This window comes from Cervus elaphus, chromosome 33 (assembly GCF_910594005.1).
Source record: "Cervus elaphus chromosome 33, mCerEla1.1, whole genome shotgun sequence".
In the NCBI taxonomy this organism is placed as follows: Eukaryota; Metazoa; Chordata; class Mammalia; order Artiodactyla; family Cervidae; genus Cervus; species Cervus elaphus.
The window spans coordinates 39,671,691-39,684,934 of record NC_057847.1 but is presented as its reverse complement, the minus strand read 5'-3'; the positions used below and the strand labels follow the sequence as shown (position 1 = coordinate 39,684,934).

Below are 13,244 nucleotides of genomic sequence, written 5' to 3'. Positions count from 1 at the left end.
AAAACTTTATTACTCCAGATCAAACCAATACTATGTAATTATATTCTTTTACTACTTATCAAGTTACATGCATAAATATTTTTAGGAAACCTTTATAGATTACATAATACTCTCCATTTCCCCCTTTTTTATAGATTAGATTTTTTGCTCATTGGAAAATTAATATAATTTTGCAACTAATAATTACAAAAAACTAAAATTTAAAAAAATTTAAAAGCCCTAATATACAGCAAAAATTACTATTAATATTTTTGAATAACACTTGCAGGCCTTCTATATGCACATACATATACACTTAAACCTATAAATTTTTAAAAAAGTAAATCTTATTATATACATAATATTCTTACCTACGTGGTTTGCTCTGTAAACATCCTGATATATCAATAATTACATAAATAAATAAATACATAATACATAAATAATACATACATACATAAATAAATACATAACTACATAAATTTTAATGGCTATAGAATACTCAGTGGAATACATCATCAATTTAAATAATCCATCTTCTACTAATGGCTATTAAGAGGGCCCAGTTATTTGCTATTATAAATAACGCTATAAATGATGATGTGCATCTGTATCTTTGGTCTTACATTTTTAAAAAAAAATTTACTTCCTTAGGATACTTACTGAGTACTAAGATATATACTTTTCAGAGTTTTTGAAGTACGTTGTCAAACCAAAAGTTTAGATCAACACACATTCATACCAGAAGTAAGAGCATCTGTTTGCCTACACCCGCAAGGAAACTAAATACTATCAATGTTTTTTTTGTTTTTGCCAATAACTGGGAGATAAAAATTAAAACCTCCTTTTTTTTTTTCTTGATCGCCAGTAAGGCTGAATATCTTTTCATGGGTTTATTGGCATTTCTCCTTTGTGAACTTCTGGTTCATATTTTTGAACAGTGTTTCAAAAATAATTTATAAGAATTATTTTAAAAATATAAATTCAGTACTTTATTCAATTTGAAAAGTAACGTATGTCCAAGGTAAAATATTCAGTAATGACAGGTATAAATTAAACCGTTCCTGCCCTACTCCCTCAGTCCCTATTTCTATTCTTCAGAGGTAACTGTGGTTAATTAATCATATCTATGTATCCTTCTAGAAATCTTATATGCATATATATCAATATGACTATCATTTTGCACTATTACAGAAATGAGACACTACTATTCACTCTTCTGCAACCTGGAATAAAATCTTAACTTCTAAGCAAGGCCTACAATGTAGGCCTACAATGCTGAAAATTTCTATAACCTCTGACCATTCTTGTACTTGCTAAAGCTTGCTCTTTTCTCCCCTTTCTTCAGCTTCTCAAACATGCCCAGTTCTTTGTTTTCTGGGGCACTTTGCACTTGCCGCTTCCTCTGCCTGGGATACCATTTCTGGCTCCTTTTCCTTCATGTCTCAGATCAAGTCATTTCCTCACAGAGGTTTTCTCTGATCAAGATATGTTTCTCTGATCTGATAAAGGTTTCCACTTTATCTAGAGTAGAATCCCTAGCCTGTTCACTTTATTTATTTTATTGACATAGAGCTGAGGTACAATATTATATGTCACAGGTATAAAATGTAGTGATTCACAATTTTTAAAGGTTATATTCCCGGTATAGTTATTTAAAAATATTGGCTATATTCCCTCGGTTGTGCATTATACCACTGTATCTTATTTTACCCATTCACTTTAGGTTATCATTCTATATATTTCCTTCACAGAATTTATCATTATAAACAATAATCTGTTTCTTTTCTCCACCTCCATCCACACACCAGAATTTAAATTAACAAGCTTTACTTAAAAGCAGAGGATGTCTATCTTGCTTGTTATTGGATCCCAAATGCCTAACATCGTGGCTGCTATAAAATAGAAGCTCAGTAAATAATTCTTGAAAGATAAAACGAAAGGAGGGATATTTAATTGGCCTGGGGCAGTGCTCATTTTTGTTTGTAGCTTCTCAGATGATTCTTATTACAGTTAAGGGAAAGCCACTCTGGGATATTTCTTTGTTTTTTAGCTTCAACAAGGCTTTGTACCTTCAAGTGACTCACAATTTTGTCATTTTAAATTAGATTTCTATTGATTATATGGTAGTTCTAGTTTCAATTTTTTGAGGAGCCTCCATGTTGTTGTTCTTAACTCTGTTTTTTAATTATGTTTATTTTTAATTGATTGATTATTGCTTTACAATATTGGTTTCATTTCTGCCATACATTAACATGAATTAGCCGTAGGAGTATATTTGTCCCCTCCCTCTTGAACCTCCCTCCACTTCCCACCCTTCCCCACCCCTCTAGGTTGTTACAGCACCCTGGTTTTAGTTCCCTAAGTCACTGAGCAGATTTCCATTGGCTATCTATTTTACATATGTTAGTGTATATGCTTCCATGCTATTCTCTCCATTCATCTTAACCTCTCCTCTCCTCCTTCCCTGCCCTTGTCCATAAGTCTGTTTTCTATGTCTGCATGTCCATTGCTGCCCTGCAAATAGGTTCATCAGTACTGTCTTTCTAGATTCCACATAGATGCATTAATATACAGTATTTGTTTTTCTCCTTCTGACTTAATTCACTCAGTTTAATACACTCTGGGTTCATCTATCTCATTAGAACTGACTCAATGTGTTCTTTTTTATGGCTGAGTAGTATTCCATTGTATAAATGTACCACAGCTACTTTATCCATTCATCCTGTCGATGGACATCTAGGTTGCTTCCATGTCCTATCTATTATATATAGTGCTGCAGTGAACACTGGAGTACATGTGTCTTTTTCAGTTTTGGTTTTCCCAGGGTATATGCCTAGAAGTAGTATTGCTGGGTTGTATGGTGGTTTTATTTCTAGTTTTGTTTTTTTCTTTCTAGTTTTTTAAGGAATCTCCATACTCTCTTCCATAATGGCTGTATCAATTTACATATTGTTTTCCATTGTGCCTGTACCAATTTACATTCCCACTAACAGTATAAAAAAAGGTTCCTTTTTTCTCAATATTCTCCCTCACCAGCACTTGTTATTTCTTGTCTTTTTGATAACAGCCATTCTGACAAGTGAGAGATGATATTTCATGAGGATTTTGATTTGATTGAATTTTGATTAATGATGTTGAGAATCTTATCATGTTACAATCTGTGTGTCCTCTTTGGGAGAATGTCTATTTAGAAACTCTGCCTGTTTTAAAATCAGATTGTTTTTCTCCTGTTGAATTGTATAAGATCTTTATACATTTTGGATGTTAGTCCCTTATGAGATATATAATTTGCAGATATTTATCCTCATTCAATAGGTTGCCTTTCATTCAAGATTTCCTTTGTTATACAGAAGTTTTTTAATATGATTAGTACCACTTATTTTTGTTGGTTATATTAACTTACAATTTTAATTAATTTTCCATGCTTATTTTTAAATATTTTAAGCAAAAAGTTAAAAAAAGAACCACCACACTACCCTATTAAATCAACACTGACATCAATTTTGAAAAAGAAATAAAGTACAATTGAAGCCTTCTTATACCCCTCCCTGATTCCATTTGGTAGCTACTTCTGCCCTGAGAGAAGCAGAGCATGACTTATATACATCATTCCAACACATGATTTTATATTCTTAATTCATACAATTTACATTCATAAGAAATATATTATTATGCAAAGCAATAACAACACTGTTTACTATATGCCATCAATGCCTACATGCCAGCCACTATTCTAAGCACATTAAATGCATATTTCATGAACCTCCTTGTCCCCATAAGATTTTTTGTTTTTGTTTTTCCTTGTGAAATTTTTCTTGTTTTTTAAATTTATTTATTTTTGATTGGAGGATAATTGCTGTACAATATTGTGTTTGTTTCTGCCATATATCAACATGAATCAGTCATATAGTATATGTATGCCCCCTACGTCTTGAACCTCCCTCCCACCTCTTACCCTACACACTCCTCTAGGTTGTCACGGAGCATTGGATTTGAGCTCCCTGTGTTACACAGTAGATTTCCACTGGCAATCTAATTTGACATATCAGTTCAGTTCACTCAGTCATGTCTGACTCTTTGTGACCCCATGGACTGCAGCACGCCAGGCCTCTCTGTCCATCACCAACTCTCAGAGTTTACTCAAACTCATGTCCATCGAGTCAGTGATGCCATGCAACCATCTCATCCTCTGTCGTCCCCTTCTCCTCCTGCCTTCAATCTTTCCCAGAATCACGGTCTTTTCAGATGAGTCAGTTCTTCACATCAGGTGGCCAAAGTATTGGAGTTTCAGCTTCAGCATCAGTCCTTCCAATGTATATTCAGGACTGATCTCCTTTAGGATGGACTGGTTGGATCTCCTTGCAGTCCAAGGGACTCTCAAGAGTCTTCTCCACCACCACAGTTCAAAAGCATCAATTCTTCAGGGCTCAGCTTTCTTTATAGTCCAACTCTCACATCCATACATGACTACTGGAAAAACCATAGCCTTGACTAGACAGACCTTTGTTGACAAAGTAATGTCTCTGCTTTTAAATATGCTGTCTAGGTTGGTTGGTCATAACTTTTCTTCCAAGGAGCAAGCGCCTTTTAATTTCATGGCTGCAGTCACCATCTGCAGTGATTTTGGAGCCCCAGAATTTTTACATATAGTAACATATATATATATTTTAGTAATATATATGTTTTCATACTACTGTCTCCATCTGCCCCCCTCTCCTCCCCTCACCCTCCGTGTCTGCAAGGCACACTCTATGATTGTGTCTCCATTGTGCTGTGCTGTGCTTAGTTGCCCAATCGTGTCCAACTCTTTGTGACCCCATGGACTGCAGCCCAACAGGCTCCTCTGGGATTCTCCAGGCAACAATAGTGGAGTGGTCTCCAAGCCCTCCTCCAGGGGATCTTTCCAACCTAGGGACGGAACCCAGGTCTCCTGCATTACAGGTGGATTCTTTACTGTCTGAGCCAGCAGGGAAGCCCGAGAATGCTGGAGAGGGTAGCCTATCCCTTCTCCAGGGGATCTTCCCGACCCAGGAATTGAAGTGGGGTCTCCTGCATTGCAGGTAGATTCTTTACCAGCTGAGCAACCAGGGAAGCTCCATGTCTCTACTGCTGCCCTGCAGTAGGTTCATAATTACCATCTTTCTAGAGTCCATAGATATGCATTAATATACGGTATTTGTTTGGCTCCTTCTGACTTACTTCACCCTGTATAACAGGCTCTAGGTTCATCAACCCCCCTCATTAGAACTGAGTCAAATGCGCTCCTTTTCCTGGTTAATATTCCATTGTCTGTATGTACCACAACTTCATTATCCATTCATCTGTTAATGGACATCTAGATTGCTTTCATGTCCTAGCTATCTGTGATGAACATTTGGGTACATGTGTGTTTTTCAATTTTGGTTTCCTTGGATATATGCCCAGGAGTACAACTGTTGGGTCATACGGTAGTTTTATTCCTAATTTTTAAAGGAATCTTCAAACCTCCATATTGTTCTCCACAGTGACTGTGTCAACTTGCATTCCCACCCTTTTTAAAAAAGTGTAGTTCCATTGCTAAAAACAAAATGTTAAAAACAACTGCTTTATATGATTTGTGTTCTAGATCTAGATGTCTATGTGATTAATCAATCCCCTCTCTTCAAAGGATTGTTAAATTTCTATGTGGTATGTATTATGTTTTATATATCTTTCAACCTCCTGCAATACCTAGAAATGCCTGGCATATACTAGGAATTTTAAAAAAACTGTATTGAAAGAAGTATTTTGCCTCCATGTGCCACCACGGGGCAATAGCTATATCCCAGAACCTATAAACACTGACATAACACTTTTGGCCCCATCAGAATTTAAACATTTGGAACCATCCAGATACAAAGTTCTGAAAAGTTCAATTCAGATGGTTTACTGAGAAAATATATACATTCTATTATATGCTAGTTAATGGAACAGGAAAGGAGCCAGCAAAAAATATAGTCCAAAGGTAGACTGTAGGATTGTGTGGTAATATGAAACTCAAGTAAGGAAGCTTCATGGAGGAGGAGATGACCACAGATTTCAAATATGAACAAGATTTTAAGATGAGTGATGATGAATAAGGGTCTTAGATTGAAGCAAGTTACCTCCAGGGATACTGTCAGGATGGATACTTGCTGCCAAAGTTAAAGAATAAACCACATGTTGGAAAACTTGACAATGGAAAGGAACAGAAGTGAAGCAGCAGTTATAAAGGATAATATAGTGGAAGATCTTTGTTCACTAAATAAGAAAAAGAATAGTTTATGTTTGTTGTCAGAGAGTGGCAGAAAAAAGTCATGGAGAGAGAAGGAATATTTATCAGAGCAAGGGGCATTACAAATTCAAAAGGAATGGGAATCAAGGTTTTACAGTGTTTATCCATAAAGGAAATTTGATTCTGGAAGCACAAAACATATTGGAGGAGTAACAGGGCTTTAAAAAATATGGTTCCTTATATTACTTTGTAACAGATTAATAGTTCCTACCTTCACCACTCTCCATGCCTTCTACAAAAATCCCCCCACACTGGGGAAGAATCCAGTACCGGCGTCTGTAACGATCCTGGCCAAACATCATCGAACGTAAAGAGTGAGAAGCGTCAAAGAGCTTCCTTCTGTACTGACTCTGTTGCTGTTAAAAAATGATGCATAAAATTAAGCTCTGAGTGTTAAGTGCTGCAAAAATTAATATGTAAGTGACTTTATCACTCTTATGCCTTTAATAAAGGCAGATAAATTAAATAAAAGCAGATAAATTTCACTAGTGAGTAAAGAGAGCAGAGTTAAATATTACATTCCTGACTTCAATTTCAGTAACTTATAACGACAGAAATCACTTTGAGGATAAGAGGAATATTTTTGTTGTCATGGATTAAAAAGATAAGTTTTATTTTATCAAGTGTCATATAGTAAAGCATGTCTTACACTTGACAGTGAACAATGCAATGTGATCAAGTATTTCACTGAATTTTGGCTTAATTCTACTTATTACAATATATAACAAATAATATTCATATACATAATTGACCAGACCTGTATTTGCCTATTTTTATATTCATGCTATAAACCTAGGTAACATATGAATAAATTTGGGGATAAGTTTGTAATATATATCCCTATGGATATAATATACAGGTATATCATAATATCAGTCTCATAATATTTTTAAAAACTCATTTTTTAACAGAAAATTCATCTAAAACTTTACTAATGCTACTGAACTCAATTTTTAATGAAATTCATAAATATGTATAATGTATAAATCCAACGCAAATAAAATCTACAAACATACTAATATAAAATAAAACATAAGATGCAGAAACTATTACTATAAAGTTTGACTAAATTTTAGAAGTAATTAATTCCAAGATATAAAACCATGTAATTGTTGGTATTTTGTATTTAAAAGAAGAGCTGAAGAATATAGGCCCTGGTTAAGTTTAGTATCATGTCTTAAGAGACAGGTTTTTAACCTTGGCATTAACTTTTTAAGGTATAACTATAAGAATGTTTCTAAATCTCAGTTTAATTAGTTACAAGAAGCCTGTTTTTATTTAGCAGCCAGAAAAACTAATTCCATACAAGGTGGATTTTTGAAGTGCTGCCAAAAAAAAAAAAAAAAAGTCTGAAAAATGCTTACTTTACTCAGTTTTTCAATCTGTTTTTCTAGCTCTTCCACACTTGCTGCTTGGTCACCTTCATCCTACACATAACAAAATACAGTATCATTTACATTTTTAAGATTTATTTAGTCAATCAGCAAATATTTAGTGAAAGCCTCCTATATGCAAAGTACAAGGACAGGCACAATGGAAATGAAAAAGACTCAGTTCTTGGTCTTGATAAAGCATTAACCTGGTAGGGAGACACATAAAACATTACACTAATAAATAAAAACTGCCAAACAGCAGAAAGCTCTATGAACCTCAAGAGAGGTAGAGATTAAGAGTCATGGAGCTCAGGGAAGGGTGAGATTAATTCTAGTGGGAACCTATACCAAGGAAGGCGATATGGAAGAAGTTGTGTTTTAGCTTTGTTAGGCATCGATTCATCAGGGAAAAGAGGACATGGAGAGTTTGAAGTGAAGAGATAAGGAGGAAGATGAGGCAAAGATGACCTTGGGGCTACACTGTCTAGAGCTGTAAATGCTTGGCAATGGACAGTAATATGATCCTTTGAGGGAGACTAAATATCAGAACTATGCTTTACAAAGATTAGTATGGTAATAGCTGTAAGATGGCCTGGAGCAGGGAAAGGACTACAACTGGCAAATCTAGGTAGTAGATAGTTGCAGTAATTCAAGAGGAAAAGAGGATGTGGGTCTTACTAGGATAAAAGGAATAGAAAAGGAGAAAAGGAAATGGATATAAGAGATATAGTTAGAACTGTTAAATTCTGGCAACTCATGCGTGTGAGGCAGAGAAGGGTGAAGGAGATGAAGGAAGGAGTAAACTATGATATTAACATTTTAAATCTGGGAGACTGCAAAAATACTGGTACATTAACTGAAAGAGTCATTTTACAGCAAAAAAAGAGTAAGTTGTACTCTGAACACATTGAACTTTTAGAATAATCATCTCTTCTATAAATGGTACTGATTTCATAAATAGAAATTTTGCAATTATATGAAATGTTTCATTCTGAAAAATATGGGAAAGCAACACCCAATGTATATGTTTTAGAGGGAAAGCATGAATTAATATAAGGTATATGTACTTCAAGTGAAAGTGAAGTCGCTCAGTTGTGTCCAACTCTTTGCGACCCCATGGACAATAGCCTACCAGGCTCCTCCATCCATGGGATTTTCCAGGCAAGAATACTGGAGTGGGTTGCCATTTCCTTCTCCACGAGATCTTCTTGATCCAGGGATTGAACCCAGGTCTCCCACATTGTAGGCAGATACTTTACCGTCTGAGCCACCAGGAAGTCCTTATGTACTTCATTGGACCTCAGCTGCAGCATAGGCTACATATATAGGCAAATCATTTAACTCTCCCAAAATCTGTAAATTGGTGATAACATTATCTGTAACATGGGACTTCTGTGAGAACTAAGAACAATTCTGGGGCTTCCCAGGTGGCTCAGTGGTAAAGAATCTGCCTGCTAATCAGGAGATGCGGGTTTGATCTCTGGGCTGGGAAGATCCCCTGGAGAAGGAAACTGGCAATTCACTCCAGTATTCTTGTCGGGAAAAATCTCATGGACAGAGGAGCCTGGCAGGCCCAAGGGGTCATGAAAGAGTTGGACATGACTTAGCGACTAAACAACAACAACAACAAAGAACAGATCTGAAAGCAACTAGCAAATTTTCTGGTACATAACATATAAATAAGGTTATTTTCTTTCTTTCTGAAAGATGTACTTTAATGAGAAACTGCAGGTACATCTCCGATTTAAAAAATATAAGCACTTGTTTTTGGTGTTCACTTTTAATAAGGCTTTTTTAAAAGTCATAATGCCACCAACCATTCTCACAAACAGATATTTCTAAACCAGTATAGTTATCTCCCCAATAAAAGGAAGGGAAAGGAAAACTTCAAACTTTTACCATTAGCTATCTATGCTTTACCCAAATTTATGAGACCCAATTTCCAAAGGCGTTTAGGCATATTATTTATGGTAATAATAACATCATTTCTATTTAAAAGAGAATAGGCCTAATGATCCTTAAATCTTGACTCTTTAATTAAATAGATACTTAACAGCTGTATGACTATGTAGTGATCTTTTGACCAGCAGGATAAATGTTTGATAATTTGCTTATATAGAAAACAATTCAATCAACAAATATTTGAAATAAGACATCAAAGTAACTAACTATATATTACTCAAATTAACCAACTACCATTTCTAAGACTTTTCTTATAAAAAAAAAGAAGTAAAATATCTACTAAGGCTTTATTTAAAGGAGTTTTGGTTAATATTCCTCATAATTTTAAGAGATATGAAGAATCTGAAAAGCCAGAGAGAAAGGCAATAACAGCAAAATTAAGAATACAGAATCTATGCCTGCCATGCTTTCCCAATCAGAAGAGAAGGCTGTTATATGTCCCTCTGTGTCAAAGTTTAATTGTCCACATAATCTCCTACACACCACCTTGTGAGGTTAAAGTTCATGAAGATCTCAACACAAACCTAAGGATTATGGAGAGTTCATATGTTGAAGGAATGAAGAGTGAAGAAAGGAGGGAATCACCCTTAAGACAAAGGGCTGTGACTTAAAGGGCATAATCTTCTAATTCAGTGGTCCCCAACCTTTTTGGCACCAGGGACTGGTTACGTGGAAGACAATTTTTCCACAGACTTGGAGGGGGGATGATTTTGGGATGATTCAAGCTTATTACATTTATTGTGCACTTTATTTCTATTATTATTAAATCAGCTCCACTTCATATCATCAGGCATTAGATCCCAGACCCCTGTTCTAATTGAAAGGGATCACATGGGTCTCACTGGAAAGGCTCCTGCAATTAGTCCTTTATGTGGTATTAACAACTGACACCATGTATACTTAATCAAGAAGCCAAACCTATTTTTGGAGGAAAATCAATTGGATTCTTTAAAAAGTTAGCCTTTAATTTTATTAGGAAATTGGTAAGTGGCTACAAATTCTTCATTATAAAGAAAAACTCTCAAATCATGTAAAAGAAATGTTTCTTTGGTCTCTTAGATCCTAAAATATTATTTATTTTCAAACACTTTTAAACTGTTTTCTCACTTTAATAACAAGATACACATTTGCCAGGATTTTGATCAATCTAATTAACTCTATAATTAAATGTTCCTAAAAATAAAATACTACTTTAAAACGACACATGCAGTCTTAAAATGTCAATAATGATTTTTAAATCATTAATACTGATTTTTAATAGTTCTTTTATTTCCCTTAAAGAAAACAATTTAGAGTTTGTTAATTCTCCATGTGAAAAATGCCAAATGAAACACAATTTCTGTAAATAAATTCTAGTTTAATGGCGTGACTATCCATTAGAATGCACTGATATCCGAACACAAAGTTGTCACATTTATGAGAGCTAACACTTTAAAATAATTATAATATTAAGTGCTGAAATGTTATGCTAATTCTGTTTTTTAAAAAGGTGATTAATATTGATCAAAAAGGTTTAATTTCTGCTAAACAGCTCCACTTGCCAAAGGAAGCAGACTGGTTATAAATAGTATCTTTGGGTAATTACAGTTGATACCCAAATTATATACCCTTTTGTCACAGCATGAGAGTATTTGATCAAGTGATTTCAGAAGTACAACATTATGAAGTAATTCCTGCAAGGATCTCACAGTAGTCTCCTTTTCAGCCTACTACTCTTAAAATAAGTAAAGCTCACTCTAGCAAATCATTCTGGTTTAAAATATGTAATTTGTGAAAATATTTTGCATTTATGCTATTTTTTACTTAAGAGAATTGTATAGCACATGATTTTATAAATTACACTATTATCCAGATTAAGTAAAAATTTGATTTAGTAATATCATTGGTCTTGATCAGATATTATTTTCACATAATATATCAATAATTCATCTTTCTAAGCTTTATTTCTCCAGCAATATGGAGTTGATACAAGAAAGGAAAAGAGTTTTTTCTAGACTTCCTTCACTAAATAATCCTGGCTTTGAAGGAAGAATGCTTGGCTGTATTTGTTTTTGGAATGCCATTTCTTCAACCCTATCAATATTTCTAGCATTCTTTTCTTGTAAAAGGTAAACATCAACCTTTATCTCCTTTTTATACATGTCCATTTCCATGGCTTATGGTAGCTTTCCTTAAAAACACACACACACACACTCCTCCATTACCTTGCCTTCTTCCCTTTAGCCTACTCTTCAAAGTTATTCCACCTATCTCTACCTTAACAGAATCCCTCTAATATCTCTAGGGACCTTATACTATTAATTATTTTCTTGTATTGCTTTAATCATCCACACCTATCTCTCATTTTACTGACTCTCCCTTCAACCAAAAATAGTCTCAAAACTTCTGCATCTGAAAAATCCCTGGTCTTTGTCCTCCTCTAGGAACTACCCTTTCTTTTGAGGTATAATGCTTGAGACAATCATGTTCACTTTCTCATTTTTCATTGTTTCTCACTTTTCAAAGCCTTGCTTTGGCTCTCACCCCTCTAAAGAAATGGTGCTGGCATTGGTTACCAAACACCTCTGTGATGGCGAATACAACAAACACATTCAGCCCTCCTCACATTACCCTCCTGCTCCTTTAACGTTAAAAAAATAATCATGACAATTGGATTTATTTATTTATTTTTGGCTGTCCTGGGTCTTTGTTGCTGCGCGGGTCTTCTATAGCTGCGGCGAGCGGGCCTTACTCTCTAGCTGTAGCGTGCGGACTTCTCACTGCGGTGGCTTCTCTTGTTGTGGAGCTCGAGCTCTAGAGCATATGGGCTCAGGAGCTGTGGCTCGGGGGCTCCAGAGCACCGGCTCGCTAGTTGTGGTGCACAGGCTTAGCTGCTCTGCAGCATGTGGAATCTTCCCACATCAGGGATTGAATCCGTGTCTCCAGCATTGGCACACAGATTCTTTACCACTGACCCATCAGGGAAAGCCCTCCCTTAACACTGTTTATAATTCCCTCTTTTTAAAAATGTTTAATTTTCTTGATTCTTTTTATTATTACATGTGTGGAAAAGAGTTAACATTGTAGGTCTTTGAAAGCATTGAAAGGTTGGCTTACAAAGCCGACCCTTGGCTAGCATCTGGAAACCTGAGTTTTGGAGGGTTCCCCAACCCAGAGTGACAAGAATAGCTTGCTGGACCTAAACTGCGCTAACAGTGTGGTTTATACCAAACACCTACTTTTTTGTGGAGGGGGGGAGGCTGGAGTTTTGGCACCTTCTATGCAGAGGGTGCCTATGTGTCCATCCCTGTATAAAACTCTGGGCACAGTATCTATTGAACTTCCTTAGAACAAAACATTTCAGTTGCGACACAATTTAAATGTCACAACACACTGCTAGGAGAATTAAGCCCATTCTTTGTGACTCTAGTGGGGAAAGACTCTTGAAAGCTGGGACTGACTTCCTCTGGACATTGACCCATATGCCATTTCTCTTTAATGGTTTTGCTTTGTTTTTCCTTTTGCTGCAATAACTTGTAGCCATAGCATGACCAGAAGCTGACTTCTGTGAGTCATCCTAGTGAGTCAGACTTTGGAGGCGGTCTTGGTCTTGGCAATCCCTGACCCACTACAGAAATTTTCTACCTTTGTTCATT

General features: G+C 35.5%; 1 protein-coding gene across 18 annotated transcripts in view; it reads right to left on the bottom strand.

Moving 5' to 3' along the window:
* Positions 1–13,244, bottom strand: part of BAZ2B (bromodomain adjacent to zinc finger domain 2B) — a 400,154-nt gene that overhangs the window by 27,802 nt on the left and 359,108 nt on the right. For all 18 annotated transcript variants that reach the window (XM_043894803.1, XM_043894804.1, XM_043894812.1 and 15 more), the window contains 2 exons: positions 7,639–7,701; positions 6,486–6,630 (listed from right to left, as the gene is read on the bottom strand). In XM_043894803.1, the coding sequence (XP_043750738.1) occupies positions 6,486–6,630; positions 7,639–7,701 (208 nt within the window). The remainder of the gene's footprint in view (positions 1–6,485; positions 6,631–7,638; positions 7,702–13,244) is intronic.